The sequence below is a fragment of the Parambassis ranga genome, chromosome 9 (genome assembly GCF_900634625.1).
Source record: "Parambassis ranga chromosome 9, fParRan2.1, whole genome shotgun sequence".
Classification (NCBI taxonomy): domain Eukaryota; kingdom Metazoa; phylum Chordata; class Actinopteri; family Ambassidae; genus Parambassis; species Parambassis ranga.
The window spans coordinates 20,930,176-20,956,030 of record NC_041030.1 but is presented as its reverse complement, the minus strand read 5'-3'; the positions used below and the strand labels follow the sequence as shown (position 1 = coordinate 20,956,030).

At 42.0% G+C, this 25,855-nt stretch overlaps 2 protein-coding genes and 1 pseudogene across 5 annotated transcripts; all 3 read right to left on the bottom strand.

Annotated features, from left to right (window-relative positions):
* LOC114440912 (protein unc-13 homolog B-like) overlaps positions 1–10,055 on the bottom strand; it is a 114,368-nt pseudogene extending 104,313 nt beyond the window's left edge.
* A 4,622-nt stretch (positions 10,056–14,677) lies between these two features.
* Positions 14,678–21,934, bottom strand: LOC114440916 (gastrula zinc finger protein XlCGF57.1-like). Of its 4 annotated transcripts, none has more exons than XM_028413569.1 (3): positions 21,662–21,934; positions 19,667–21,106; positions 14,678–17,059 (listed from the first exon to the last, which is right to left on the bottom strand). In XM_028413569.1, the coding sequence occupies exons 1-3, from the start codon at positions 21,825–21,827 to the stop codon at positions 15,021–15,023; spliced, it is 3,645 nt and encodes a 1,214-aa protein (XP_028269370.1). In that variant the 5' UTR covers positions 21,828–21,934; the 3' UTR covers positions 14,678–15,020. The 4 variants fall into 4 exon arrangements, with proteins under 4 accessions (XP_028269370.1, XP_028269371.1, XP_028269372.1 ...); XM_028413570.1 differs by having other exon boundaries at positions 20,423–21,106; XM_028413571.1 differs by lacking the exons at positions 19,667–21,106; positions 21,662–21,934 and adding an exon at positions 18,095–18,342.
* Positions 21,935–22,817: 883 nt separating this feature from the next.
* On the bottom strand, positions 22,818–25,604 carry LOC114440923 (oocyte zinc finger protein XlCOF6-like). Its single transcript, XM_028413585.1, has 2 exons — positions 25,372–25,604; positions 22,818–25,038 (listed from the first exon to the last, which is right to left on the bottom strand). Exons 1-2 carry the CDS (start codon positions 25,535–25,537, stop codon positions 23,024–23,026), a joined length of 2,181 nt encoding a protein of 726 aa, XP_028269386.1. The 5' UTR covers positions 25,538–25,604; the 3' UTR covers positions 22,818–23,023.
* Positions 25,605–25,855: the final 251 nt, after the last annotated feature.

Below are 25,855 nucleotides of genomic sequence, written 5' to 3'. Positions count from 1 at the left end.
TATCAGTATCTACCAGTAGAGCCAAATATCTCCCACCCACTCACAGGTGCAATGATACACATAATCAGAGTTCTGCTATCTGCTAATAACTCACTGTAGCCTAAAATAATGTATGCAGACAAAACAGCTGATCGCACTCATAATGTCATAATTACTGCCCTTCATGCTCACAGTCTGTATGAGAAATGATGAGTTCTTACCTGGAGGCCCATGGAGCTTGGCTTTCTTAACTGAAAGAGAAGAGAAAATAGATTAGTCACAACAGAAAAGAGGACAAAAGAGAGGGTTCTTCAGCAATATTTGACCAATACAAGCAAATTATATGCATTATTTAAACTGGTTTGAGGTAAAACAACATAAAGATAAGCTGCACGTTGTAAAGAAGATGGAGCAGCTTCAGCCTTCATAAAACATCAGGATAATAACAAGTGCCACTAAATACAACAGATGCATCCTGAGCATCCAGAAATGCCAACATGTGCTTGGCTTCAGGCTAAAGAGTCACTCATATTGATCTATAATGCAATTAACCTCACTCTGGAGATGTGTTCAAATCATTTGACCATGCAGCAGTATAAAGCTTGTTTTCCTTTGTAGGGTAATTTAGTTATTTCAATCAAGTTTAAACATGTTCTAGAAGTGATCAATATGCTCATTCAATCACAGCCACAGAGTGTGTGATCAAAGAGAGAAAGACAGAGATCATTAACAGGTCATTTGTCTTAAAGTGTCAGCACAGCTTCCCTTGTGTGTCACTCGTGCCAGCTCGGCAGCGGCTCACAGGAAACACGGTGGCCTCGTTGGTCCAATGCCAACCAAGCTGTAAAACAACGACCTGACTCACAGTCATGATGCTACACGAAGAAGAAGAAGAAGAAAGAGGAGGAGGAGGTAGAAGAAGAAGAAGACAGGGGACAGCTCCCAAGAAGTGACCGCTAGATGTACTCCGCCTCGTTAGCTAGTTCTTAAATCATGCCATAGATTCATATTTAATTAGGAATTGTTGGCTATAGCTGAGCTACTGGGTGAAGGACCTCTACTGTGCAGACTGTCTTCTTCCAACCCACAGTCTGTGCAGACTGTCTTCTTCCAACATGTCCATCCACCTGTGACTGGGCCTCATTTTTGTACAATAGGTGGAGACAGAACCACATTGTCCATCTTTATATACAGTCTATAAAAGAGAAACAATAAAAAGAAGTAGAAAAAGCTTTTCGTTGTGAAGTTAAAATATTTTATATCCACACACTAAACTTCCAACTGTTTGCAACAAATGTGCCGTAATCAGCCAACAAACACACCAAAGACACCAAATGCCAGCCGGCTGCTACAATGGAGCCTGCGTCAGTTACAATCAATCTCTAACAGATGAACGAAATAAAACAAAGGTCAGTGTCACATTTCAGCGCTTGCAGAGGTCAGGAGCGTCGCTCTGTGCTTCAGAGGCAGCAAAGCGGGCCAGATATCGGACACGTGGAGCGATTGTATGAGAGGAGGATGCGTGCTGCTGGTGACCGAGCGTTTGCCTGGTGGGATAATCCCTCCCAGCTAATGCCTTAAGCGGGGCTGAAATCTACCGGACCCTGCAGCATTGTGCTGAGGATGATGTGCGCAGAGAGAGAGAGAGAGAGAGAGAGAGAGAGAGAGAGCGGAAGAGAGGGTGCGTGGGAGATCAGGAACTTTTTTTATTTGACAGAATTAAGAGCAGTTAACATTTTAACCTGGTGAAGCTTACAAAGCTTTTTTTTTTTTTTTTTGAAGTGCAGACACTGTGGAAAGCCGTGGTGGCGGTTTGGGGAAACAACAGACTGATGTTCACGTGATGAGTCATGGATGGGATTAGAGGTGTATGAGAATATTATGTCATGCTCGGATCTGGAAAGTCTCTGTATGCAGCAGATGGCACACAAGTCAAGCTCTCTTTAATTCTGTTGCACATTTTCGTGCGAAGATGCAAAAGTTTAACTGAAAAGATTTTTACTGCAGAAGCTCGTCATGCCATTTAATAGTGTGATAACAGCCATTCAAAGGGAGCAGAATATGAGGCGATAACAACCATTTAATGGTATGATGATGCCACTGATAGCATCCATCCATCCATCCATTATCTAATAACCCGATTCGTCCTGCAGTGCAGGGTCACGGGGGGGCTGGAGCCTATCCCAGCTAACTATGGGTGAGAGGAGCTGATAGCATCCATTAAATGAAATGATAACACATCTTCACCGCCATATGATTACAGCCTTTTACTGTTTTTGATAACTTAATCCATACTGGGATGATCAGATGACAACTGGTGACAACGCCTAATAAATAGGATGACAACAATCAGTCCTTGAAGGATACGAACTGTGTAGCAATGGCCACTTAAATAGGAAATTAAACACTGTACTGACTGTAGTGAAGCAGGGTGAAAATAATCGCAACTGTATTTGCACATTTCTCGACATGTAAAGCTCCATTTTGTCCCAGAGGAGATGGCGACGTCACCGGATTGGCTGGTGTGACCAGGTTTACAGGTCATCTGACTCAATCAGCTGTTAGCATTCAGCAACAGCACAACACAAACAATCCAAACGTGACCTCCCTTGTATCACTTACATCTCTGCTGGTTAGCTAATGCCACACAAGATAGCACCATACATGGAAAACCCATCTTTTAATTATAATAACCACATTCTCCACATCCATAGTGAACACCAGTGTCCAAATTCTAGGCCACCACATAAAGATCAATACCGAGGGTGTAATTTTATCACGACTTTGAAGAAATAATGACATTTGACAACATTACAAAATGATTACGAGTCCTTTCCAGTGTACACCGAGGACATTCTCTTCATTAGATTGAAGCTGCGGCTGCGGCCACTCGCCGTCTGTGCTGGTGTCTCTGGTTTGATCTCTTTGAAGTGACGTGAAAGTGCAGCTTTGAAGGTGGAAATAACCACTCTGCTGAATTAAAGACATTTGGGAGTCTCTGAAGCCTCATGTCCATACACACACACACACACAGAGGGGTGTTCAGCTGGAAACCAGGCAACATGCAGTGACAGCCCTGGTCATAGGCTTCTACTACTACACATCTGTCCTCCTGTTCCCTCTGCTGCTGTGTGTAAACGTCTTCCTAGAGATGTTTTCCACACTGATTTCCTGCTCAATGTGAAAACTGATGTAAATTAAAGAAAGTGGACAAGGTGCTAAGTGTGTCTAAGAGTGTCACACACACACAATCGAAATCAAAATAAGTGTGGTAACTTTGTTCACGTCTTGACATACAATATATAATAGGCCAATACAGGAAAACTGCTTAAAAGTAAACTAAGGTAAAGAAAAGAATTCCTTTTCAAGTGTTAAAGTAACACCTTATTATTAATCTGGTGCTCTTGACTAATCTTTTTCTTGCTCTGCTAAGGCCTAATAAAAGCAGCTGGACAGCAGCAGACCTGACATGTTCAGCAGGCAGACAGGCAGCGCACAGACTGGAGCCGTGTCATTACAAGAGGCCAGACTGTGGACCTATTTTTAGCTCTGGTCCTTTGACTCACGGTAGGTCTGAGAGCGCGCAGGTTGGGAACCTGGTGGCGATGTCATTAACACCCTCTCACTGCCACTAAATGACAGCCCCTGCAGACCTCGGCAGGGCCGACCTCGTAAATGCAACCACTGTGGATGGAGTGTGTGACGGCCGACAGTCCTCTCTGACTCAGGTGTGTTTCAGCATTTAACACATGGCATTATGTTTCTCTCCTTTCGCCCTCTGGAACAGAGGATATATGTAAACTCAGACAGAATTCTAACTATCAATGAATCATTTAGCAGCACATTGTGATGAATACAAGAAAGAAGCGTATGACCCAAAGGAGACGGTTCCCACAGTCAAACATGGTGGTGGCAGTATGATGCTGTGAGGAAGAAGTGAAAAAAGAAGACTGAATATCTGTAAGAAAACCTTCAGTCTGCTGTAAGACCCAAAGCAAACGTCTCTTCTAATGAAGCATTACCCCCAGAAGCCGTTTCTGACCGACCTGCACAAAGACCTGACTAAAATCTGGCTGAAAATCTGCGGAGTGGACTAAACACCAGGGTTCATGCAGGAGACCATTAAAACTGCAGTTCCTCAAGTGGCCACTTGAGGCTGGATCAAAAGTCAATCCCCAAAGACCTCCAAACATCCATCATTACAGACAAAATAATAATGTTAACACCTTGGTACAAAATCAGTTTTGGTCTCTACTTTTACAAACCTCTACAATCTGGGACATGACCTCTACACTGCTTTACCTCAGCTTCACTCACACTCCCCCTCCTTGCCTGTGTTTGGGTTAACTGTGACTTCAGGAGGACTTAGATAACAAAACATAAAAGTAACCAGAAATCAAGCTGGAGTCAATCTGCTGTGCAATCTCATAATAATGGAAGATAAGGCACCTACTGAACCTACTGGTGGGACAGTTAATGGGAACTGAAGAAAATGCAAGTTTGATTGCTGCAGCTGAAGCGCTGCTTTGAATGCTGATGTGAAGGATTGCTCTGAAATGCTGGAGAATCTGCAATATGAATTTAATTTGCTGAAACACAGTTAAGAATGTAAAAAGATGAAGCTCTTATTTTGAAAATAGAAAAAAAGTAGAAAATCTTTGAATATTAGGAAGATATGAAAAAGAAACAGCTGAAGACAAGAACAGTATGAAGTCATGACCTTAAAGAATAGCCTGTGAATATACCATATGAAAGGTCTGAGGCTGGAATAATACCATAAGATTATAAGAAGCACAGGCTGTGTGATTTGAATGTGGAAAAGTTGTATACAGCTGAAGGATGATCAATGTGACAGATATAATGCTTAAAGCAGTGGTCCCCAACCACCGGGCCGGGGACCGGTACCGGTCCGTGGGTCATTTGGTACCGGGCCGCACAGAAAGACTGAGCAAAACATATATTTTTCATTATCTGAGTCTGAAAGCTGTTTCATTTATAAATCGATCAGATTCATCCGCCTGTGCCTTTAAGCACCTGCCCAGACGCTTGTCTCGGTCACGGGATACGGAACCCCAAAATTAAGCCCACAAGCAAAAATGAATAAAAAACAAACGTCTTTGGAGAGCTTCTTCGGAAAGGGGAAAAGGCCTAACGAGGAGACAGAAGAAGAGGAGCCTACCCCTTCAAAGAAAAAGAAACCCGCATTTAAAAGACTATATCAGGAGTCCTATTTAAAATACGGATTTATTGCAACAGGTGATTCTCACACACCAAGTCCGCTCTGAGTGATGTGGCGACAGACTCGCAAATGAGGCAACGAAGCCTTCAAAACTGCGAGACCGAGCACCCTGCATTAAAAGACGAGCCATGGAAGAAAACATGAACAAGAACGACTGAAGCAGTTAATGACGGCCAAAACAAAATTACGGAGTGGACTGGACATAAGAAACACACTTCGGGTGTCATGTCTCCCATTATCCCTAGATGGGACCACCTCATTGCTGAGAAAGCTCAAAGGCTCCCACTAATTAAGCATAAGTAGCATGAGTAAGTTGTCTCTTTATGCACTTTTTTTTTTCTGTGCCGGTCCATGAAAGTATTGTTTTACATGATACCGGTCCGTGGTGCAAAAAAGGTTGGGGACCGCTGGCTTAAAGTGTGATAAAGACTACAAATATGGCTGCTTTGTATGCCTCTGTGTGTCAGCCTGTCACCATGGTAACAGCCATGTAACCTCAAAAACCACTCCAACTTTGAGAGCCTGGTGTGCGGAAATGATTTGGAATTAGAAAATTAGAAAATTGAATACAAGTTTGATAGAGCAACATCTAATGAGCGTTTTAAGACTATAATGGAGTCTGTAGCTTGAAATTTGTAGGAGGAGATACATTTGGCAGATGACACCGAAATTGCTTAATATTTGAAAAACTATAATTTTTTAAAAAAAAACTTGAAGTTGACCCGGAATGTCCTCTGTGATTGCCTTGCAGCAATCAAACTAATAATAATGAGGGTGACGACACCAGGTTAATTGGGCAAAAATCAGTAAGAGCATACTACTACCATAATCAGTAAGAGTACTACTACCATTATGTATGAGTGATAAGGGCCTACTGAATAGTATGGCATCAGGTGTAAGGGGTGTAAGGAAAGGCCTGTTAGACGCAGCATGGTTCAATACCAGGAAGTAGACTTATCATAACAAGGGAGGAATGAGAAGAAGGAAGTAAAATCCACTTTCCCACGTGAGTCAGAGCCTGACACACACACAAGCCTGAACACACACAGACACACAGGACAGCAACAGCAGCAGATGGCGTGGGGATTATTCCCCCTCTATCCCCACCCCCCTCTTCCCAGACAGGCCGCTGGAGCTTTACTTGTGTCTGTCATTCCAGCACAGTGTGCCGGTGCGTAGGCTGTCCTGGTCTGTCCTCACCTCCTGTGCTTACCTGTGGCATCTGTTGACCCACAACCCACAAGGTTTTAGCCATTATCTTTATGGATCCAAACCAGGCCTTTATCGTGCATTAGAAAAATACAAAATTACAGCGTTTGTGTGCTGACCCACACAGACACAGCGTCCCTCTCTGACATCTCCAACCTGAACGTGTTTATCTCCTATTAATGCCGGATCATTTTCTCCAATGCTGCTTCTTCACTCAACACATGATGCAGAACACTTATTACTGTATGCATTTTTTCTGCTGCTAACTGCCGTCCAGAAATAGCTGAGTGTGGGTACGGACTGAGCTGTCAGAGCCTGCGTCCTCCCATCCGCTGCTTTTAAATCTGCAGCAGACCGCCGGCCACCGTGCAGGCTCTGAGGGCCCTCCACACAGCAAGGAATGAGGATAAATGGTCTATGAAAAGTATCATGGGGAAGCTTGAGGAAGCAGGAATGCCACTCAGCGGGTTTGACTCGGTCCTTTTAATCACTTACAGCAAATCTACCAGAAGAAGGAAACGTTGGCATTCAACAGGAGGAGGAGGGGAGGGAACATGGAGGAGTTGGTTTTCCTTTAGGTTTTGCAGTGTGTATCAATAGCTTTATTAATTTCACAAAACCTGGTTGTTTCCCTTAAATCTCCTGCAACTAGTTCATAATTCCCCGTTGCGACTTCTGATAGAAGACGTGATCGACAGAAATGATTCCATCCACGTTTTGACAGACATTTAAAGCCGATGATGATGATGATGATGATGATGATGAAGATGATGATGATGATGACAGAGCCGATCGTGTGGATGTGAGAAAAAAAGAGAAAAAAAATGGTGAAAAGTGGCAGAGTTACAGAAGACGACTCCAAAGGACACGGAAAACGAGGCAATTTCTGAAAAGAAGGGTTGTAGGAATTTGGAAGCAGAGTGGAGCAGAATCTGGAGAGAGATTCACTTTTAGAAAAGTCAGATCAGACAATTTCATAGTTTGTTCGATAGAAACAAAATGTACCAGTCGATCTACATCACTACCCTCATCTATGACCATTAGCTTTTGCATATAGCGAACACAAGCAGCCAAACAGGGTCAAAGCTCCTCTGCGTTGAGAGGAGCCAGGTGTACGGAGTGGTCTGTGCACCTGGATCGGATGCCCCCCCTGGACGCCTCCCTGGTGAGGTGTTACAAGCATGTCCAACCGGGAGGAGGTCCCCGGGGCAGACCCAGGATGCAGTGGAGGGATTATGTCTCTCAGCTGGCCTGGGAACGCCTTGGATTTTCCCCTCTGATAAGCTGGAGGAGGTGGCTAGGGGAAAGGAAGGTCTGGGTTTCCCTGCTTAGACTTAGACTGCGAACCGACCCCGGATAAGATAAAGAAAATGGATGGATTAACACTTTGACTAAATAACTCTCAAAATCCCACCTACAATTATCTGATTTTTTGGTCACTGGTGCTGTGGAAACAAGCCGTGAGTCTGTGAAAACTCTTCTTATTTACACATCCATTAATGATCTGTTGATAATCAGCGGACTCTCGGCAGGTGATCCACAGAGCCGGGTGAGCCGATCGATTTACAGCTGAACCACACTCGCTCAATCTCTTTTTGCAAGCTATGAGACAAAATGATTTTTTTTTTTTTTTTATAATTCCACTTGTCTGAGCCCACTGTGACCCAGCTGTCCACCCCCACCCCCACCTCCATCACCTCCCTCCACCACACTCCTATCTCATCATTCAGTAATAGAGGAGTTCTGTGGTGCTGGCCCTCCAGGCTCAGGCAGCACTCACACACCCAAAGAGGAGGAACGGTCAGTGAGAAACAATACGCCAGAGGCTGAGAGTTGGAGATAGCCAGACAATAGTTTGATGGTGTGAAAATCAATCAGCGCGTCTGGGAGAGAAGAGCAATTTGTAATCTGGGAAGGAGCCAAAAAATGTTAAGCAAACCGGCAGCACTGTGTGGTGGACCCAAACTTTATCTGGCTGCACGCAGAGACAGAGAGCTGGTTTACAATAAATAAAACATATTTCTTATTCTTTCAGACGATGTCCTGCAGACCAACTATTGTGTCCTACAGTTTAAAATATCCCGCGCAGACCCTACATGTTGCAGTGAGCCTCAAATTAACTGGCGCCACAGCTGCAAGCAACTCAAAAGAAGAATAAATCAAACTTAATGTTGCTTCAGTAGCCGTCATTTGTCATTTTATTCTTACTTTCTTTGCTTCAGTCAATAATTTGATCAACTAATTTAAATAATAAATAAATAAACAACATAGTAAAAATATCACTTAAAAAAAAGGAGGGATGTGACGGCTCAACTGGCCAGCCGCCGCCGCACCTCAGACCTCCATTTAAGAATGAAGTGTTTTCCAACATCGCATCAGTCTCACAACAAAAGATGCACAACGTCTGCACCACACGTTTAATGCACAGGACACCTGCTCCACATGGGAGTATTTCTCTGTTTCCTTTGACATCAAGACCACTTGGCTAGGTTTAAGAAAAACTCCCCCCATATGCACATATTTACAGTAGTGGAATGTAACTAAGTATTTCTACTTCTTTGCTGTACTTAAGTAAAAATAATACATACTTTAGATTTTTACTCAATCACATGTTGCAGCTGTTATCTGTACTTTCTACTCCGTTTGTCATTACTTGTTACATTTTATGAACAGTTTTGCCAAAATGTCTCCTCCATCTAAACAAAAATATGGATTGTGTTGTTATCTGAACCAATCAGGTGGCTCCATCAGCTCCAAAGAGAGCAAAGCTAGATAGATAAGACTGTCTCTGTCCTCCTGTCCTCTGCAGCTACCCTAGCACTGAACATGGATCCAGAGTCAGCCTCCACTGAGCCAGTGGACATATTTAAAAGACATGTTTTTTTTTATGATTGGTGGATATACAGAGCATTCTGAGTGGGGCTCAAAGAGAAGAAGAGCTGCTGGCAGGGGTTTGATAGTAAAGACATCTGTAGAGGCAGAAGAACCACCAGGAGCTACAGCTGCACTCTTTATCAACATGGCTGCACCCGAGAGACAGCTCACTGTGTGAGGACTTTTACTTAAAAGTACTTAAGACTTTCACTTAAGTAGGATTGTTGATGCAGCACTTCTTTTACTTAAGTAAATATTTTGCTGGTACTTTTACTTAAGTACCCAGCTTCAGTACTTCCTCCACCACTATATCAGCACCACCTCTTTCAGTTGCTATAAAATTATTTCTAGGTTTAATTCAGACACTCGTTCATTTTTCAACCTGCTCAATCTAAAGTTTAAACATTCACGTCAAGTCCACCAAACAGCCACGAACCCCTGGTGCTGAGCGCTTCATGTTCACCACAGAACACACTTTATATCAGTCCGTACCTCTGACGCACAGCAGGGACATCGCGGCGGGGTTTCGTGCAACAGTTCCTCGGAGCAGCCTTCAGTGAGTTTGCAGCGCAGGTGCCTGTTGCACGGCAGAGTCATCCGGACCGAACTCCTCCGCGTCCCTTCAGGCCCGCTCCATGGCGCCCTGCGGTCAAACTGACCGAGCAGCCGGCAAACAGGTGGAAAAGTCCGGGGGGGGGGCGGTCCCGAAGGTTTAGACAGGGATGAATGTCGCCGGCAGAGACCGACGGACTACCGGCTGAAATCCGGTAGAGCGGGGCGGCTCTTGTGCTGCCTTCACGGGCTGCAGTCAAAGTAGGGATTTGGAAGCTCAGAGCGAGCAGACAGGCGTGCACGTGGTACAAAACACCTCCTGCAGGTTTGAATGTAGGTTACACACACACACGCACGCACACACACACACAACTTCTCAGACTTCTTTTAATTTACTGTGGCCCAAAAATTTTCACCACAATCATGTATGATCATTTAAAGGCAGTGAGGTAAATTCACAGCACTCCATCATTTCTTTAAAAAATTATTTAAAAAAAAAAATTAAAATTAAAAATTATTTATCATTAGCAAAACAAAATAATAAACAAAAAACAGAAAGAGGGCCACAAGCCTCAAATGGATCAGCATGCTTTAGACAAAACTAAACCTGTGTGTGTGTTCTGTTACATGTTTGAGCAGAAATCTGTTTGATTCTCAGGATGTGATTATGTGATGTCAGATTTCTTATTTTTGTGACTCTTCTGTTGTGTATGTTTGATACGAGCTGTAAACTGTGTGGTATGATTTGATCAGTGTGTGTCTTTGTCCCATGAGACTGTTGTTGTTGTCTGTAGAAGAAGTAATGATGACAGAGGTCAGGAGGTTTTAAGGAAGCATCTAGATGTTGATGAATATATATATATAAATTTAAAATCTTCAAATACTACAAGTAGAAGCAGCAGCACACTATAATCAGATTACTTCAAATGTCCCAGCTGATCTTTCTTTGTCAAGTGGCGCCAGCTAGTGGCAGAAAAAAAGTACTTTACATTATCAGCAGCTGTATGATCAACAACAACAAACAGCTTTGTCAAAACTCCCTGATGTTTTTATCTGAACTACAGATTCACAGTGCATTCATAAAAGAAATAAAACCATCCAGAGGTCACATGAATAACATCAGTGTCTTTGGTCTGAATCTATGAGATAAACAGATCACATGAAAACCACATGTATTCAGTCCATTTTTTAATGTAAGAGTCACAGTCTGATGCTCCACAGTGTCAGAAAATTAAATTAATAAATTCAAGTGACAGTGATGTTTACATCAGTAATCAATAGAACTAGCTATCAGTGATTGGAGACGGCACTAGGAATGAGCTTAAAAGGAGATCAGGACTCATGCTGGGGAGACTTCAGACTTCACCCTCTGATGTAGCCTCCCTTCTACACCATATCAATGAATTAAGTTATTGTTCCCATCTCTTAGCTTATCTGCCACATCGTGCAGCTGTGATGATTCATAGACACAGTGATATATAGTGTGTGATCCTTAAAACCAGGCTAAATCATTTTCTCAAAAAAGAATAACTTCGTTTTTCTAACTTTGTTTAAGGCCAGTTTTACATCAACCCACAACACAGCAGGCTGCACAGCCGCCTACGCCCTGCATGCACAAAACAGCAACACACACAGTCTGCAGGACAGTCGGCTGCATCAGCACCTTGACTCCCATTGTAGCAGCATCCAGCTCAACGAATGAGTGTTACCACTCCACCACCTCAGCAGCTAATATTACATATATAACCAAGTTAGACAGGGAGCTCTATGATGCTAGCGCAGCTGTCACAGTCCTGTGTGACCTATCCACCACTCACCACTGTCGTTTTTAACCACGCAGTACTGAGATGCAGAGAAGAAAAATGCAGCAAAGGATTTATTTTTCAAGAGATTTCTTTTAAGTGGCATTAACTGAGGGAGGCTCATTTACATTCTTCATCATTGCACCCTGCTTTTGCAGGAGTCCGGTGTTTCAGAGTCACAGGGAGGGTCACAGGTCAGCAACGAATACGAAAACCTCGCACTGTTTTTCTGAAGTTACAGGTTTATTTAAGGAATAGAGACAAACTGTGTGTGTTTGAGCGTGTTTCTGGCGGATGGATATAAAATTGTACAATTTTCTTTAAAATGTTCTGATTAGTATGAAGGTGAGGAAGACACCTGTAAACAAAGCATCACTCTTCATCAGTTTGTTGTTTACAAAACAGAATTCTTATGTTATTCACTTGCTCTTTTACCTTATTTTATATTTCTAACCTGTTATTATTTCTGATCATGCTTGGAGCACCTGGAATGAAAGCAATTTCCCCCTGGGATTAATAACGTATGTCTGATTCTGAAACAATATCAAAAAATATTTTCAATTTGCGGCTGACCTTTTTCTTCAGAATAAATACAGAGAACTGGTTTAACTTCAGAATCAGGGGTGTGCTGGTATAAATGGCTTGATTCAGAAACACTGAGCAGAATACTGAATATCCTGATTCTCTATTCAGAGGTAGGTAAATGTCAACAGTAAGAGAGGTGTGTAAAAGTCTTGCTCAGATGCCCCCACCCCAGACAAACCTCATTTCATCATCATCATCATGATGCAGAAACGCGATGTAAACACTAAAACACGCTAATAATGACCAGAAAGCTACTAAATGATGAGCCCAGACCGTTAACAAACATCATCTCCATCAAAACTGATTATTAGTAGATTAAAGGTGATTATAACTGTACTTACCTGTTCTGTGTAACTTTAATCCAGGTTGTAAAATGATTTCCAGCAGTTCGCGCTGACGCTCCGTGTCTTCTTCCTGCTTCTGGACGAACGTTTGTTTTAAAACTCAGAATATTTGTTCAGCAGCAGCCGCTCGTTCATTAGCTCTATAAAATACTCAACTTCAGTCATTATTAGTCCAACGCGTGATCTTTAATCAACAAAAAGGAGGAACTACGGTCTTTCACAAACTCTGCATCAGTTCTTCTTCTTCTTCACCTTTTTATTGTGACTTCAAACAACGCTATCGGCCAAATACTGCCATCTACTGGACTCTCCTTTAAACGGGAATGGATGAATATTATGACGTTTTGGGTCTGAAAGATCATGTTTTTTTTGTATTGTATTTTCACGACAAAAAAAAGCAAAATATTTCAAATATATCAGTTTTTGAGTCATTGTGAAGGAGTTCCTGAAATCCCAATGATATTCCTGAGTTTGGCCAGAATTAGTTTGGCAGTTTCGCTTTAAAACGAAGAATATGAATATCTGAAGCTATAAAACGCTAAAAACATCAGCCAATCCTCCAGGTGGACCCTGAGTATTGGCTGGTTGTCACTCTCTTCCTGCTCTGTGCACCAGAGAGGTACGTGCATGAAGTCACAGACTGCAGCTCGTCTTCAGGTGATGCGCGTCCATGTGATTGGAGGCGTGGCTTCAGGGTGAGCTCCGAGAGAAAGGGGCGTGTCTTTACTTTCAAAATCTGGCTGCCTCTCACTGAGTTTTCAAAATCTCCTACCCTACCTTTAATACATGTAAAACAGCATAAACTTTTAGTCTCATTGCTTAAGGCAAGACAGATTTCCTGTAATGGTCGTTAAGACAAGAAACCTGGCTGATGTTCTTTCTTTGACATTCATATTAATGAAGTAAGTCATTGTTTTCTTACACTCAGTATTATTAGTCAAAGAGTTTTTATGAAATACATCTTTTTGGCATTAAAGTCAGTTGAAAACCTCAGATACATGTTAGGTTTCTGCTGTTTGTAGTGGGAAATACTGAATCACTCATCTCTGGATCCGTTGCTGTTTATGTATAATCTTGTTTATGCTGATGTGACTGAGAAATGTGTATGTGACAGAGGAGCACTTACAGAAGGTCACTGACTGCGGCCAAAATGTCTGGGATGTTGTTGTGTGATGAACGTTGAAGGTTTCCTAGCAGAGAACAACTCAAGAAAAGACTGAGAGTGAGGTTAAATTCCTCTTCTGTGATGCACACCAAGGTTTTAAAAGATGTAACCGCCTCCTGCTCGGCAGAGAACTGTCAAAACCTGTTCGATGTAAAAAAAATGAGCCCTGATCCATAATCTGGGCTCAGAACATGTATCAGTTAGTCATTTTAGTCTCTTACAATTAAAGGTAGGGTAGGAGATTTAATTCTGATGCACTTTTTGTTAAATTAGTGTAACTTCTCTTTACAATCCAATGCCGTTTAGTTCGGCAGTTTCGCTTTAAAACAAAGAATATGAATCATCTGTGGAAGCTATAAAAAACTAAAAACATCAGCCAATCCTACGAGGCGCTCCTGCGCGGAGTATTGGCTGGTTGTCACTCTCTTCCTGCTCTGCGCGCACCAGAGAGGTACGTGCATGATGGCTGAAGTCACAGACTGGTTGGGAGGCGTGGCTTCGGGGTGAGCTCCGAGAGAACGGGGCGTGTGTTTACTTTCAAAATCTGGCTGACTCTCACTGAGTTTCCAAAATCTCAAAGTGTAATGATGAAGAAACAGACAATGATTGAATACATCAGGCTTTGAACCGTTAGCAGTGTACAAATCATTCAGGTAGCAGTTTGTCTCTTTTATTTGACGCTGATTGTCGCCCCAGCAGATTGTTGTTCGAGCCCCCTCCTCTGGACTGATACCTGTGGGAGCAGTTGCAGGTAATTTTGTGCATTCCTCTCAACATGCACAACTAACAGGAAACATTCACATTGCCGACTGGAAAATACAGTGGACAAGTATCGCTGAATCTTTGACACACAGCACACTAGAAACATTCTGTTCAGATACACAGACAGTGTAATTAAGGCTATGCTTCTTTTAGGATGCAGCAACTTCTTTATTATTGTTCTTTGCAGAACATTAGTCCTTACAGACACACACCTCCTTTTCCAATCAACGTCTGAGTAATATCACACACATTACTGTTACATAACGTAATAACAGATTTAACACATTCCCTAAACTATTATTCAGTCTCTAACTCATCACCATGTCTGACTAGATGCTATAACACGCAACAAACACTGTCATTGTTGAGGAAAAGTGTCATAAAGGGACTACACACCTCTTCAATCCTGGCCACCCAGATGACCATTTTTCCACAAATGTTGGAGGTCTAAAGTCTCATGTGGACAGCTAATCTGCGACACTGGAAAAATGTTTCCCCATATTTCACAACTATAAGCCTGAGTCACGCATGTGAGTTTTCATGTGGACATTTAAGTGGCCTCTGTGATTGAAACATTTCCCACATGTTCTGCAAGAAAACGGCTTCTCGCCCGTGTGAGTTTTTACATGGCCATGTAAAGCACTGTTGGTACTGAAACATTTTCCACATGTTCTGCAAGAATACGGCTTCTCACCCGTGTGGGTTCTTATGTGGCCATGTAAAGCACCGTTGGTAGTAAAATTCTTTCCACATGTTTCACAGGAATACGGCTTTTCACTCGTGTGACTTCTCATGTGGGCAGTTAATCTACCACTTTGACTGTAACTCTTCCCACATTTTTCACAAGAATACGGCTTCTCACCCGTGTGAGTTCTCATATGGACCTTTAGATTGCACCTATAAATAAAACTCTTACCACATGTTTGGCAGGAATGTGGTCTTTCACCTGTGTGAGCTCTTAAGTGGACTCTTAAATTACCCTTCTTACTGAAACTTTTCTTACATATTCCGCAGAAATACGGCCTCTGTTTTCTGTGAGTTCTCATGTGGACGTATAATCCACTAACTGTTTTAAAACCTATGGCACATGTCTTACAGGAATATGGTTTCTCACCTGTGTGAGACCTCATGTGGACAGTTAAAGTACCACGTCTACTGAAAGATTTCCCACATGTCTTACACTGATATGGTTTCTCACCTGTGTGCGTTCTCATGTGATTGGTCAAATAGTGACTGGCACTGAAACATTTCCCACATATTTTGCATGAATATGGTTTTTCGCCTGTGTGATTTCTCATATGAAGAGTCACTTGGCAACTAGTACTGAAAGCTTTTCCACATAACTGGCAAGAATACGGCTTCTCACCTGTGTGAACTCTCATGTGACGAGTTAAAGAAAAACGGTTCGAAGAACCTTTACCACATATTTTGCAAGTAAACGGCTTCTCGTCTGTGTGTGTTCTCATGTGGTTGGTCAAATAGTCACTGACACTGAAACTTTTCCCACATGTTTTGCAAGAATATGCTTTTTCGCCTGTGTGAATTCTCATGTGACGAGTCACTTGGCGACTAGTACTGAAACATTTCCCACACACGTGGCAAGAACATTGCTTCTTGCTTGTGTGAATTATCATGTGACGAGTTAAACAAAAACGGTTAAAAAAACCTTTACCACATATTTCGCAAGTAAATGGATTCTCATCTGCGTGCGTTCTCATGTGGTTGGTCAAATAGTCACGGACACTGAAAGTTTTCCCACATATTTTGCAAGAATATGGCTTTTCACTTGTGTGAATTCTCATATGAAGAGTCATGTGGTGACAAGTATTGAAACATTTCCCACATATTTTGCAAGAATACGGCTTCTCACCTGTGTGAACTCTCATGTGACGAGTTAAAGAAAAGCGTATCAAAAAACCTTTCCCACATATTTTACAAGTAAACGACTTCTCGCCTGTGTGAATTTTCATGTGGGCATTTAAATATCTAACTTTACTGAAACATTTTGTGCATGTGTTGCAACAGTAAGGCTTCTCACCCGTGTGACTCTGTTCTTTCGGTTCAAACTGGTTTTGATAAGATTTTCCACAGCTCTCTGTGTCAGTGTCACACTGACTGTGCCTGATGTTTTTCTTCATTTTCTTTAGCTCTGCATTTACAGTTGAGGCCATTTGTTTGCTTCCTTCCTTGTCTTGGCCCTCAGCTGCAGGATCCTGCTGTGAGAGGAACTGTTCACTGTTTGGTTCTGGTTCTCCGTGATCATCTGTAACAATCACCATGATGATATCAGTCTCCTGCTTTAGTGCAGGCTGCTCCCCCTCCTCACTGGTGCAGACTTTCCCCTGTTCCTCTTTAATCTGCGGAGGTTCTGGTTCCTCTTGTTCCTCTTTCATTTGTGACAGTTCTGGTCCCTCTGGTTCCTCTTTTATGTGCAGAAGTTCTGGTTCCTCTGGTTCCTCTTTTATCTGCAGAAGTTCTGGTTCCTCCTGGTTACAGAGCTGCAGATCAGGGAAAACCTCCTCCTCTTTAGAGTCATATTGTCGAAGGTCTGCAGGGTCCAAGAGAGACAACAAAGTGTTATTATTGTGATGATAAAAATACTTTAAAAAGTGACATAAATAAGTAATAAATATGTAATAAATTAATAAATTATCCCAGATACTGATGCAGGTTCTAATGAGGAATGTTTACATCAGAGGAATTCACTGTCACACAAACATATTGTACCAGCAGCAGTTTAATCATGTCTGCCATCTGTTATTTGCAGCAGGTAAATGACATTAAAGTGTGTGTGTGTGTGTGTCTGCTGTGTGTTTATTTGCATACAGAGAGATGCGACATCACACAGGCCCATCCTCATTCAGCATAACACACAACAAGTGCTGTGAAGGTGAACACAGATCAGCCTGTGCTTCACTGCTTGACTCTGTGCATATTAAAAAGGATATCATAGAGAAAAATCACTTGTGTACCAGTGAGTGTGTCTTCTGTAGTTTTGAGAAACTGTGTCTGTGTTATCCATATTATTTATTGCCAACATTTGGAAAAGAATCCACTCTGTCCCTTAAGACCAGACCAGGGAGCAAACTATTTGCTGTCTTACAAATGGCCCAGTGTTTTTTTGTTGTTACTTCATTGAGTAAAGATATGTCTCACCATAAAGAATGTTGATATGCCTTTTGGTCTATATCACTGAATCCCAATCAGGCTGAAACTCAAAACTCATACAACCGTTTTCCACTGGATCCCTTGTGGGATGTTTACATTTATAGACACTGCTGTTTGAAATGAGTTTGATTAAATCCGCAAATTCGGGCCCTGGAGTCTGACTGAATAAAACGCGGACCTATAGTGACAGACACACAGAAATAGGGGGAACCATCCCCACACAGAACCGCGGCGCAAATCCTCTCAACACAGCGGAAATGTTTGCGGGGACATTAAAAGCTGACGGACCTGCTGTGATATGCTAACAGTGAGCAATAAGCTAATGAACACTGAGGTTAAAATGACGTTTAAATAAACGTCATTTCCATCACAACCGGTGGTTACTTGAATTAAAGACACCTACAGCTTCACATACCTATCCTGTGTAACTTTATTTCAGGCTTTAAGATGATATCCAGCAGTTCGCGCTGACGCTCCGTGTCCTGGTTCCGGACGGTTTGTTGAAAAACTCTGAATATTCCTTCAGCGGCAGCAGCTGTTAGCCGCCCGTTCATTAACTCTCTAAAACACTCCGCTTCAGTCATTATTACTCTAACAAGTCAATGTTTTCATCTACAATAGGAAGGCACCGCCGTCCTCTGCATACTACACATAACTTCCTGATTTTCTTCTTCTCTTGAGTTTTTAACGGTTGATAAACAGCGTTACGGTGCATTACTGCCACCTACTGGATGGCAGTTTATTGTATTTTTAAACCACTAGCCAGAGAACATCCATCATGATGAAGATTGATTTAGTTATTTTCTCTCCTCTTACATACAATAAAACAAAATAAATCAGTTTGTAATAAAGTATAACAGCTGTCTGAGAATACACCTTTTTCTAAATATATACTGGGATGAACACAAAATATATATTAGAATGCTCCATCACAGCTTTTGATGTTAGTGAGCGTTCTTTCTGTTTGTGGCATAATTAAATACTCACACACTGTCCATCTCTTTTTCCATGTCTGAGCAGAATCACACACATTTGATTAATGTTATATTTTACAGACAAATGGTCCAATAAAGTTCTTTATCAGGGAAGGGCTGCATAAAGCAGGAACTAACATGTTAAAGTCAGCACTAATCACTGATACAGAAGCCCCTGGGACCACCTTTCTCTGACATGAAGGTATAGGGAGGTACACGTTCTCCACACTGCTCACAGATCTAGAAATGTCATGAAGGTGATCCTCAGGCAGTAAAGCTGGTGTTTGGACCTCAACACCTCCTACTGACTGCAGCTCACATCCTGCTGCCTCTATGTTGGCTCGGCTTGACCTCGCTTCGGGCACAAACACCCCAGAACGAGGTCCCCTGTGTTTCTGCGGTTCCAAACAACTATAGAATCACACTGCATTCATAAAATGCAAAACCTAGAGTATCTTAAAATGAAAACAAAGATTTCACAGGTATTAAACATACTGTGACTTTATTACCAATTCTGCCATAGATACAGGAGACAGACATCGAAATGACGCGGCCAATAATTCTTTCTGGTGTGGACGATAAAAAGAAAACATGAGTGAAATTCTCCCCACATATCTCAAAGACTAATGTGTTGAGTTCAAACATTCACCATGTTTCATCACAATTAGGCTGCTTCTCTGTGTGTATTTTCATGTGAACAGTTACATGATCAGATTTACTGAACTGTTTTCCACATACTTCACACGAATAAGGCTTCTCACCTGTGTGAGTTCTCATGTGACCAGTTAAATGACCAGATTGGATAAAATGTTTTCCACATACTTCACATGAATAAGGCTTCTCACCTGTGTGAGTTCTCATGTGGACGGTTAAGTTACTCCTCAAACGGAAACTCTTCCCACACGTGCTGCAAGAATATGACTTCTCAGCTGTGTGTGTTTTCATGTGACCGATTAAAGTGCTACTGCTACCAAAACTTTTTCCACATGCTTTGCAAGAATAAGGCTTCTCACCCGTGTGCGTTCTCATGTGGTCAGTCAAAGTTCTCCTCGCACAGAAACTTTTACCACACGTGCTGCAGGAATACGGCCTCTCACCCGTGTGGACTCTGGTGTGGGAAGTTAACTTACTGCTGTCAGTGAAACTCTTCCCACATGTCTTGCAAGAATAAGGCTTCTCACCTGTGTGGATTCTCACGTGGACGGTTAAATCTGCTGGTTTATAAAAACATTTTCCACATATTTCACAAGAATATGGCTTCTCACCTGTGTGGGTTCTCTGGTGGCCCTTTAAATGACCAGATTTATAGAAGCACTTTCCACATGTTTCACAGGAATATGGCCTCTCACCAGTGTGAGTGTTCAAGTGGATCTTTAAATGACCAGATGTATAAAAACATTTTCCGCACATTTCACAGGAATACGGCTTCTCGCCTGTGTGAAATCTCTTGTGAATACTTAAATCATACGATTTACTGAATTTCTTTCCACATACTTCACATGAATAAGGCTTCTCACCTGTGTGAGTTCTCATGTGCACTGTAAAGGCACTCCTTTTACGGAAACTCTTCCCACATGTGCTGCAAGAATATGGCCTCTCACCTGTATGAACTCTTATGTGAGTGTTTAACTTACTACTGTCACTGAAACTCTTCCCACATGTCTTGCAAGAATACGGCTTCTCACCTGTGTGACTTCTCATGTGGGCAATTACATTAGCAGGTTTATAGAAACATTTTCCACATATTTCACAAGAATAAGGCTTATTACCTGTGTGGGTTCTCATGTGGTGAGTTAAAGTACTCCTCATGCTGAAACTCTTCCCACATGTGCTGCAAGAATAAGGCCTCTCACCTGTGTGAACTCTCTGATGTCCTTTCAGTTCATACTGATATCTATAACATTTTCCACAGATATCACATTTTACTGACTTCTTTTCCATCTCACTGTTACACTGACTGATGGTTTTGTTGTTTCTGTTTGGCTCCACATCTCTATCTGAGTCCACAAGTTGGCTTCCTTCATAGTCTTGTTCCTCAACTACAGGATCCTGCTGTGAGAGGAACTGTTCGCTGTTTGGTTCTGGTTCACCGTGATCGCCAGTAACAGTCACCATGATGATATCAGTCTCCTGCTTTAGTTCAAGCTGCTCTCCCTCCTGACTGGTGGAGAGATCCACCTGTTCCTCTTTAATCTGCAGAGGTTCTGGTTCCTCCAGTTCTTCTTTAATCTGTGAACATTCTTCCTCCTCCTGCTCCTCTATAATCTGTAAAGGTTCTGTTTCCTCCTGTTCTTCTTTAATCTGTAAAGGTTGTAGTTCCTCCTGCTCCTCCTTAACCTTCTGAGATTCTGGATCCTCCTGTTCTTCCTTAATCTGCAGAGGTTCTGGTTCCTCCTGTTTACAGACGAGCGGGTTGGAGAAGAGCTCCTCCTTACAGTCATTTTGTTGAAGGTCTGAAGGGTCAAAGAAACACAATAAAATGTTACCAACAATCTGAGCACAGACATGACAGTGAAAGTAGACGTCATAAAAAGTGACATTTGTGTTCACCAGTGTGAACGTCTGCTGTGTTCTGACAATTTCATCAAAGAAGCATCATGTAGCAGCATCGGCTTCAGTCTTCTAAACCAAAATCTGAATTTTTTTATGTAAATATACCTTTCTACATGTAGGAAACATTAAGGGGCCTTAAAAGGTGACAGACTTTACTAACACTTAGCAAAAAAAATGCTAAAATCAATCCGATTTTCATCGCCACAATGTTAAGATTTTGTTCTTAGAACCGTGGTGAAGTTGGTTTCAGGCTGGGTATTCAGCAGCCCTTCAAACCCAATCAAATTTTGAATCACGGTCACGTGACACGGAAGTACAACAGTATCCAATCTGAAACCTACTTCAAGCAGCGGTTTTCACTACAGCTGTCTGTGCCACAAAAACACTAAACCGAGCACCACGAGTGATCCTCCAAGAGTCACATTCAATGGTTAATTTGTTATAGATTTACGTACCTGATCTGTGTACGTGTAATCCAGGTTTTATCGTGATATCCAGCTGTTTGTGCTGGCCGTCGGTACCTTCCTCCTTCTGGACCTTTTGTTGAAAATCTTCGACCCTTTCAGCAGCAGCTGTTAGCCGCTCGTTCTTTAACCCTTTAAAATACTTAACAGGAGTCATTGTTACTCCGAAGGGTGAATTATTTATCCGTAGGACAAAGGCACAACTGTCCTCTAAGATAACACACACAAATTTGTTGCTTTTTCCTCCTCCGTCGTCGTCTTCTTCTTCGCTGTCTTCTTCTTCTTCGTAGTCGTAATTTACTGCCCCCTATTGGATGGCAGTTCCGCAGGGGAAATGACAAATAAACCTGTATTATTACTCCCACGAGTTATAGTTTTATCCACTATTCGAAGACATGTTTATCTTTCTTCAAATATCACACACGTTTGTGTCGTTTTTTCTTTTTTTTTTTACTGTTTTTATTGCTGTTGACAAACATCGTCATGGTGCATTACTGCCACCTACTGGATTTGCGTTTCACATAGAAACAAGTAAATATGATTCTGGTCAGAGAAAATATGACCAATGGTTGTCTGTGTTAACACTTTAACATCCAAATGTCAAATTATAAATCAACCTCTGAAAATTGCAAAAAAAAAAAAAATAAAAAATAAATAAATAAAAAATGAGGTAAAAGATCAACTGATTATATTTCAGATTGTAAATACCATGTACGTCTGTGTGGCCTTTAATTCATCTTACATTGTAAATTGAGTCTGTCTCTCCCTGTGCTTTGGGAAATCCTGATTAAAATATTTTTTTAGATTTTCTCTCACTTTACAGACAATAAAGCAAAATATTCCATATTCAGTGTTTCTCTGTGGCAGCACGGTGGATTCTGATTTGTATGGTATGCAGTCACACAACAGCTATTAGCAATACCAGTCCTCCGTTATTAGTTAACGGCAGATCACTTTTATGGATCTCGGCTCTTGGTACATGCCAGGGTGTAATTTAAACTAGAACAACCATTCACAAATATCCTTACTTATTACTGACACATACAGGAATAGTCTGACACCTTTACTTTAATTGTAAATCAGATACGCAGATATTTATTTCAATGATCACAAAAGACATGTACAGTCATCTACATATCACGTTCATGCATTACAGAAGTGCTCTCTATCCACTAGTCCCAGCAGCTATAATCTATCACTATAAAGCAGTTTATCTGGGACCTCAGGTCAGAGAAAACATCCACCGAGACCGTCTACCCCTGTGCTTTGGGAGGTCAGAGATATTTTTGTAATTTTTAGTTTTAGAGTACTTCACTCACATTGGTACCTTATAGAGATCTCATGTGAACATCATCATTCACAAGAACTTGGCCTCCCACCTGTGTGAATTCTCATATGGAGAAATAAACTGTTCCTCACTTTGAAACTCTTCCCACATGTTTTGCAAGAATATGAAGTCTCAGCTCTGTGAGTTTTCATGTGAGTAGATAAAGAACTGGAGATAGTGAAACTTTTTCCACATATTCTGCAAGAATACGGCTTCTCACCAGTGTGAGTTCTCACGTGGGCAGTTAACGTATCAACTCTTGAAAAACTATTCCCACATATTTCACACGAATATGGCCTCTCACCTGTGTGAGTTCTCATGTGCACATTTAATGCATGAAGTGATATAAAACACATACCGCATACATCACAAACATAAGGTTTCTCACCTGTATGAGTTTTCGCGTGAACACGTAAATCACAAGCTCTACGAAAATGTTTTCCACATTCTTCACAAGAAAACGGTTTGTCACTCGTGTGAGTTTTCATGTGGGTGTTTAAAATACTGAGCACACGGAAACGCTTCCCACATGTGCTGCAAGCATGAGGCCTCTCATCCATGTGAGTTATCTTGTGGAACTTTAAATGATCAGCTTTATAAAAACATTTCCCACATGTTTCACAAGAATACGGCCTCTCGCCTGTATGAATTCTACTGTGGCCAATTAAATCAGAAGGGTTATAAAAACCCTTTCCACACGTTTTACACAAATACGGCCTCTCACCTGTGTGAGTTTTCTGGTGACACTTTAAGCGACCAGGTGTATAATAACAGTTTCCGCACGTTTCACAGGCATACGGCTTCTCATCGGTGTGAGTTTTCAAGTGTAACTTTAAAGAACTAGATGAAATAAAACATTTTCCACATGTTTCACAAGAATACGGCCTCTCACCTGTGTGAGTTCTCTGGTGACACTTTAAATGACTAGGTGTGTAATAACATTTTCCGCACGTTTCACAGGAATACAGCTTCTCACCGGTGTGAGTTTTCAAGTGTAACTTTAAAGCACTAGATGAAATAAAACATTTTCCACATGTTTCACAAGAATACGGCCTCTCACCTGTGTGAGTTCTCTTGTGGGTCTTTAAATGAGAAGATACATAAAAACATTTTCCGCACGTTTCACAAGAAAATGGCCTCTCACTCGTGTGAGACTTCTTGTGGAACTTTAAACGACCAGGTGTACAAAACCCTTTCCCGCATGTTTCACAAGAATACGGCCTCTCATCCGCGTGGATTCTTTTGTGGGTTTTTAAATGAGAAGATGTATAAAAACCTTTCCCGCATGTTTCACATGAATACGGCCTCTCACCTGTGTGGGTTCTCTGGTGGGCGGTTAAAACATTAGAGTTACTGTAATGTTTCCCACATGTTTCACAAGAATAACGCTCCTTGTGTGTTCTCATATGGCCAGTTAAATTCTTCCTCAGGCTGAAACTCCTCCCACATGTGCTGCAACAATATGGCCTCTCACCTGTGTGAACTCTCTGATGCCTTTTAAGTTCAGACTGACACTTAAAAGATTCTCCACAGATATCACATTTTACTGACTTTTTTCCTGTGTCACTCTTACACCGAGTGTGACTTGAGTCCACATGTTGTCTTCCTTCCTGGTCTTGGCCCTCAGCTGCAGGATCCTGCTGTGAGAGGAACTGATCGCTGTTTGCTTCTGGTTCACCGTGATCGCCAGTAACAGTCACCATGATGATATCAGTCTCCTGCTTCAGTGCAGGCTGTCCTCCATCCTGACTGGTGCAGAGCTCCTCCTGCTCCTCTTTAATCTGCGGAGGTTCTGGTTCCTCCTGCTCCTCTTTAATCTGTGGAGGTTCTGGTTCCTCCTGCTCCTCTTTAACCTGTGGAGGTTCTGGTTCCTCCTGCTCCTCTTTAACCTGTGGAGGTTCAGGTTCCTCCTGCTCCTCTTTAACCTGTGGAGGTTCAGGTTCCTCCTGCTCCTCTTTTATCTGTGGAGGTTCTGGTTCCTCCTGCTTGCAGAGCTGCAGGTCAGGGAAAACCTCCTTCTTAGAGTCATGTTGTTGAAGATCTGCAGGGTCCAAGAGACACCAGAACAAAATGTTACCAACAGTCTGTGAACAGGCTCAGACATGACAGTGAAAGTCCAAATGACACATGGATATACAGATCCAGACTTGGATGTTAAAGTAGAGCTATCAATAGATAATTTAATGCCATTGTGTTAACTGCTTTTTGAGGTCACGTGTCCAAAAGTTCAGTGAGCTGCAGTGTCGTATTGAAAAGCACTGCCACTACCTTTCCTATGAGAGTCCCGTTTTTATGATACTAGAATTAAACAAAGCTCCGACTGTGATCCCACAGAAGTCACAGTCGCTCCTTGCTCAGCTGTAGCTGTTCTTACCTATTCTGTGTAACTTTATTTCAGGCTTTAAGATGATTTCCAGCAGTTCGCGCTGACGCTCCGTGTCCTCCTCTTTCTGAACCGTCTGTTGAAAAACTTTAAATATGTCTTCAGCAGCTGTCAGCCGCTGGTTCATTAACTCTCTAAAACACTCAGCTTCAGTCATTGTTACTCCAACAAGTGAATATTTGAGTCTACATCACGGAGGCGCAGCTCGTCCTCCTCTCGTTTGTGTTGTTGTTTTTTTTTCCAGCTACTTCCTTCCGGGTTAAAAACATCGTCACGGCGCATTGCTGCCACCTACTGGACTGGAGTTACATCATAACCAACAGTTACTGTGAGGTTTTTTAAAGCAAACCTGTCTTGAGGCCGGCTATCTTTGTGCTCTGAGAGATTGTGATCAATATAATTTTTTATTATTTCTTGACATTAAAACATAATATCTCAGCTTTGTTTAAATGTGAGCTGAGGTATTTTAGCTTTT